Here is a 6,000-nt window from a genome sequence, read left to right as displayed (position 1 = left end):
ATATGAGGGGATAATGTTTACAGGACTACTGTAAATTTTGCAATGAACGCTCAAAATATGACGAAAAGCATATGCTTACCCAGTGTGGTCCCCAAAGGGGTAAGTTTGGACAGCAGGGCACCATGGCAGGTCATGGGTCTGGTTCCAGGGATCAAGGCAGGGGCAGAGGTGGCCAGAATCTCATGGGAAAAAGTGCGTACACCAGTTAATGTACAGCGGTTGCGCTTTTGGCTGGGTGGGTTGGGATCGGCAGAAGGAAAGGATTTGTTATTATCTGGTATTCTGTCCGGTATTCGTTTGTTATGGTGGTCCCAGGGTATGTCAATGGTCAGAAAATGTACAGTCAGTGAAGGGGCAGGAGGATTTGACATGGAACAAGCTGTTAAAGAAGGTAAATGAAGGAAGGATGGAAGAACAGTTTGACGGCTGGCCTCTGGAAAAATTTGAGGGAGTTGTTGATAGGGTTGCTTCTCAGGAAGGATCCTGGCAAGTTTAGTTTAATTCATCACCTCTCCTGGCCGGAGGGCTTGTCGACAAACAATTTCATCCCGGAGGAGTGCAGCAGGGTGCATTATACATCAATGGATACAGCTGTTCAGCTGGTAAATGAGATGGGACAGGGCGCATTGATGGCAAAATGTGATGTGAAGTCGGCTTTTCACTTATTGCCAATTCACCTGGTGGATTACAAACTACTGGACACCCAGTTTGGTGGAAAGTTTTTTTATGGACAAGGCTCTCCCCATGGGTTGTTCTGTTTCATGTTTGTTTGAGCCATTCAGTTTTTTCTGGCAGATTTGTGCGCACAGGGCGGGGAAAGAGGTTTTGACGCAGTAGCTTAATGATTTCTTCATGGTGGGGGCAGCGCAGTCTCAGGATGGTCAGAAGAGTTTTTTGTTGTTTCAGAAGGTGATGAAGGATCTGGGTGTTCTTTTGGTGCCAGAGTAAACAGTGGGCCCAGTACAGGTCTTGATGTTTTTGGGCACTGAGATGGATTCTGTCAGGATGGAACTTCGACTACCCGAGGAGAAGAGACGGTGCTGTGTCGAGCTGCTGGACTGAATGTTTGTCAAAGCAAAAGTACTGGCGAAAGATATACAGGTTCTGCTTGGCCATTTGAACTTTAAGTGCAGGGCTATCAGAGCTGGGAGGACTTTTTGTAGGAGACTGGGCCTGCGCTGGGCCCTGGCTGGCACATCCCTCCCTCACCACCAGGTGTGCCTTAAAGCAGGGGTACGGGAGGATTTGCGGCTGTGGAGAATGTTCCTAAGTGAATGCAGTGGGATTCCCCTAGCAGGATTGGAGGAACAGATGGAATGGTCCATCGAGCTGTTCTCAGTCGCTGCAGACAGCCCCTTTTTTGGCATATTTTGGCAAGGCCAGTTGTGTGCGGAGGAATGTCCAGAAAGGTGTAAGAGAGGGGAGTGCAATATTGCCTTCTTTGAATTCTTTCATTGATAGTTGCAGTCTCCCTGTGGTGGTGCCACATCGCAAACAAGACAGTGCTGTTCAATGTGGACAAATGTCTGTGGTGAACATTGTTAAACATCAATCGGCACAGGATCCCAAGGTCTGGAAATAGTTGTGTGTTTGTTCTGGAGTGCTTGAGCTTGAATGTCACTTTCAAAGCGCAACATATTGCTGGAGTCCAAAATAAGGTTGCTGATGCTCTTTCTTGTTTTCAGAGGACGAAATTCTGTTGGCTTGCACAGTGGGCCTATCAACGGAATGTGGCGATTCTGGACCATTTGTGGGCTGTAGGATACACCGTGTGATGCCACTTGTCCTGCGGTTGTTGTCGGAGTCTACTTGCAAAGTGCATGGTCTTGCCTGGGATACTTTTGTGCAGTTGGTGTCTATTCGTCATAGTAGCACAGTGCGAGGTCAAGTCCGGCGAAACAATTTGGTACATTTCATTATGTGTCTGATTGGGAATGTTTTGTCTGTTACTGTAGACGGTAAGTTGGTTGGGATGGCTTTTTACAGAAAACTGTTGTGGGACTCTGAGTCAACTGCGGGGGGACTGGATTCTGGAGGGTTGGTCCACGGAACAAGGCACTGGGGCGTGAGTATGGTGCCCTATTACGTTGGGCATTTTAAATCGGGAAATTGTTGTTTTGCCACACATGTGATGATTGGGAGGCCCTGCGTTTCTCAGTTACATTGGTTTGGCTATTTCTCAGTGAGTGTCAGTTAAGGTAGGGTGCTATTTTAGATTTTGGCTACACCCCAGCTGACAGGGACTCTCTAGATTTCCCCCGGTTTTGGTACACAACTTTTAAAGTTATTCTTAGAAACATTTGTCATGTTGAGACACAGGTGAGGTTTTAGGGGAGGGGGATAGTTGTGAATGGAAGGAGATAGCAACAGTGATGTATGCACAAGGTTTGGATGTGGGGAGTTTGAGTGAGAAGAGTGGTGACTGGATTTGGTGGGTTTTGTGGGAGGGTTTTTTTTCTTAGGGAAGGGGGGTATGGGGTTTTGGTTTAGTTATTAAGATGTATAGTGAGGCCAGATTGTTTTACTGTTAAAGGCGTAGAGCCAAGGTTTTCTGGTGTTTGAGCTTATGCACCAGTCTCATTAATGCGGCTTTTTCCACACTAGGAAGTAGTCAGTCATTCTTTGGATGCACCTGTCTCATTAAAGCGGTCTTTTCCACACTAGGAAGTAAATAGTGAGTAGTTCTTTGGATGCACCTGTCTTAAATAAAGCGTCCATTCCACACTAGGAAGCAGTAGTTGTTTTTTGGATGCCCACCCGGCCTGAGTAAGTTCCAACTCAAAGTATTGCACCTTTGCACATAAGCGATGGTAATACTTATTTTTACGTGTATGTCCAACATACCAATTTCAGGCTGAAGACACCAGATTTGTTTAGCTAAAACTGGGTTTATTCTAAAATTGCCTCCCCTTCGATGCAAGTGAACGGGGAAAATAAATATATTGGTTTATGTTTTCAAAATACTCCTCTCATTTTTGCATGTACGCTTTCAAGTTAAAGACGCGCAGGTACTTTATCGCTCCTGACAGTACTCTTGCCACCAAAACAATCACAATCCATGTGCCTGACACGTGGTGACGGAATTCCCCTGCTTGGCTGTAAACGATAGCTTCCACGCCAGCAGTCCGCGCTCCCCGTCGGAGAACCAAACCGCTCCGGTCCGCGCGTATCCCACGTGACACGGAAGGTAAAAGTCCCCGAGTCTGACGTTCCAGTCATTGACGCCATGTTACCTGCGACGCTCTGCGCTTGCTTTTTACCGCTCTATGACCCAGTCGTCACAGACTCGCCCCGCCCCTCCACCCCTTTGCCATCACAGCAACCGCCGCCAAGTGGAGGACTTTCCTCACTTACTGAGCCCGCGTTCCCGGATGTGAATGGATTACAATGTGTCTGGCCGGGAAACATGCACTCATCAGCGCCTCCCCCGGAGCCGGTGATGAGAAATCTGTAAACTTGGAATAAGTTCCCTCCTGAACAGTAAAGAGGTGAACAACGGTGTACGGCTGCCCCCAGGGAAGGTGTGCGTTGCACACACTTTTGGTTGGATGATTTCACAACTCCCTGAGTTTTAATTTCTGGGGAGGAAGCTGTTCAAACGACCCGTGGGAAAAAAAATCAGAGCAGATCTAAAGCTGAACCTGTAGACGTGGATCATCCCTTCCCTGGAGGAAGAGCCTTTCACTGCACGTGCCGCACAGTGCCCCAGGGCGCATGCATGTGAACCACGCACAAGCAGAAGATCTGACTCTCACCTTGGAGTATTGAATACAATTTTGACCATTAAGGTAAAGTCACGTCTGATGGCGCAAACAGATTATTTGCATCCCTAAAAAAAAGTCTGGTTGAGCCCATATTATTCCTTAACGTGGTTTAACAGCATCGCCTAAAGTTAAAACTGTACTAACCTGACGTATAATTATTGACGTAATTTGTGCTTGTGTTTGGAGGGTCATAAGGACTTGAAAGATCAGATAGACCTGGAGGTGGTGGGCACACACGCGTGTGGGGAGAACCGGGTGACTGATCTGCAAAGTTTGCAGAAACACTCACTAGAACATAACGTGCTAATTGCAACTTTCCAATGCATCGATTGGGTAGTCGACATACACAACTTCGTAGGAGGACGCACGTCTTGCCCCGGATAGGTCTGTGCAGCTGCTGCTGAGTCGCGCTCCTGCAGGGTGGGGATGCGCTGCGAAGACGGCTAGGATGACCCGCGCTGGATCGCAGTGCGCCCCGTTGAGCGGTGTCTTCTGGTGACCCGGGATTTCTGCAGTTGTGTCTGGAGGAGCGCCGGAACGGCTGCACCTGGGTGTCGAGCTGTCTTTCTGCGGCGGGCCTGTGCGTGTGCCGCCTGAATCCGGAGATGCAGCCGAGGGTTTAGCACTCATCCTCCTTGCAGAAAGTGGCTGAACTCGTGCGGTGCCCGCTGTCAGATTGTGCTCCGAGTTTGCTAGCGGGCTGCAGCGGGCTCTCGATCCACGCTGGATGATTGCAGAGGGGCATGTGGCAAGAGACTGCTCGGGATCCACGTTTGTTTTGGAAGAGCAGGGTTGGTATTTCGCACCCTCCCGTCCGGTTCTCTTCTTTCTGCTCCGATCGCCTGGTTGTGTCGGAGGAGGCATTTCTCCATAGTTGGGGAGTCCAGGGGGTAGCCGGTCTTTGCTCAAGTAGAGATTCACCCCACCCCTCCTTCAGTGGAAATTTGTAGCAGGCCTGGCTGTTGTAACCCCACCCCTCCGTTCACCAGGTGATCTGGCTTGTTTCAAAGCCCGATTTCCCCAATGTAACCTCTTACCCATGACTCTTACTGCAACTCCCAGGTGTCGCCCTTTCCCATATCTGTATTTTTGTAAACCAGATGTCTCTTACCAGCACCTTCCGTTTCCCCAGATCTTTCCTTTATAGCACCACCCTCATTTTCTGTTACCATCCTCCACAAACCACTACCACGTATTTTTATTTATTCATCTCAGACTAGCAAACCAATAAAAAAGTTGTGTGTTGATCTCTGATCGCAGGTGCCAATTTGTTTTCTTTTTTCTCTCGTGCGTGACCCTCCTGTTGCTTAAAGGATGCGCTGACAGTGGTTTTAAAGGGACGCCGAGTTGCATGGATGTTTTGGTCGCCTCTCTCTGAAGTACTCGTGTTGCTTTTTTTCTTTGCCCACCTTTTTTCACCTCCCATTAACCCCCACCCCGCGTTCCACATAAAAAAAAAAAAAAGAAACCGATTGTGTTTAACTCACGCTCGGGACTGGATTTTCTGATTGCGGTTATTTCCATGTTTCCAGGTTTTGTTGTGATTTTGCTAAAATGCATCACCAACAGCGAATGGCTGCCTTAGGGACGGACAAAGAACTCAGTGATTTGCTGGATTTCAGCGCGGTAAGGAAACTACGGTAGAAATTAACAAACAGCTTGCAAACATATCTTCTAGCTGATCTGTTAAATTGAAAAAGGGAAACTCTGTTACCTGCCTACGTGGGTGATTTAAATCGGGTGTATACCCATTTTAAATATGCCAGCCTGCTTTTTGGTCCTGACTTTTATAATGTTTGCTTTTTATCTGTAAGGCAAAATGTAGTCTGATCCGAGCTAATCCCCCAGCCCATTCCAGTAATTGTGCATTTTTTGTTCCCAGCTCTTTCTCAAAGAGACTTGGACATTTTCCCACTTTGGTGCTTTCCTCATTTGCATGTATCTGCATATAGGACAATAGAGGAGACCCAAAGTGCGGTACTTGGCTGCAGTCTGAGCCGGCCCGGCGTTAATTACCAAGTAACACGTCCCTTTTCCCACCACCACAACCACCCGCACGCACCCCTTACTCCCCAGGTCCGTGTCAGTGCACTCTGTCTGTCTCTTTGTTTCTCTGTACCTATTCAGCCCTGTCCTGCACTTGTCTAGTCCCCGGGCAGTCTAGCGGTGTTTGTTTATTTTTTAGGAGGTGGGGGAGGGTGGGGCGCATGCACCAACCCCACGGCGTTTCATTTCG

General features: G+C 48.3%; 1 protein-coding gene across 13 annotated transcripts in view; it reads left to right on the top strand.

Annotated features, from left to right (window-relative positions):
* Window positions 1–3,258: 3,258 nt before the first annotated feature.
* TCF4 (transcription factor 4) overlaps window positions 3,259–6,000 on the top strand; it is a 630,514-nt gene continuing 627,772 nt past the window's right edge. For 9 of the 13 annotated variants that reach the window (XM_069219911.1, XM_069219903.1, XM_069219840.1 and 6 more), the window contains exon 1: window positions 5,302–5,390. In XM_069219911.1, coding sequence (XP_069076012.1) covers window positions 5,319–5,390 — 72 coding nt within the window. In that variant the 5' untranslated portion in view covers window positions 5,302–5,318. Of the gene's footprint in view, window positions 3,789–4,397; window positions 4,556–5,301; window positions 5,391–6,000 lie in introns of those variants that run through there. The other 4 variants (XM_069219818.1, XM_069219785.1, XM_069219753.1 and 1 more) reach the window with 2 other exon arrangements.

This window comes from Pleurodeles waltl, chromosome 1_1 (assembly GCF_031143425.1).
Source record: "Pleurodeles waltl isolate 20211129_DDA chromosome 1_1, aPleWal1.hap1.20221129, whole genome shotgun sequence".
NCBI lineage: Eukaryota > Metazoa > Chordata > Amphibia > Caudata > Salamandridae > Pleurodeles > Pleurodeles waltl.
Note: the sequence above shows the minus strand (reverse complement) of the source record. Positions and strands in the feature narration are given on the sequence as shown.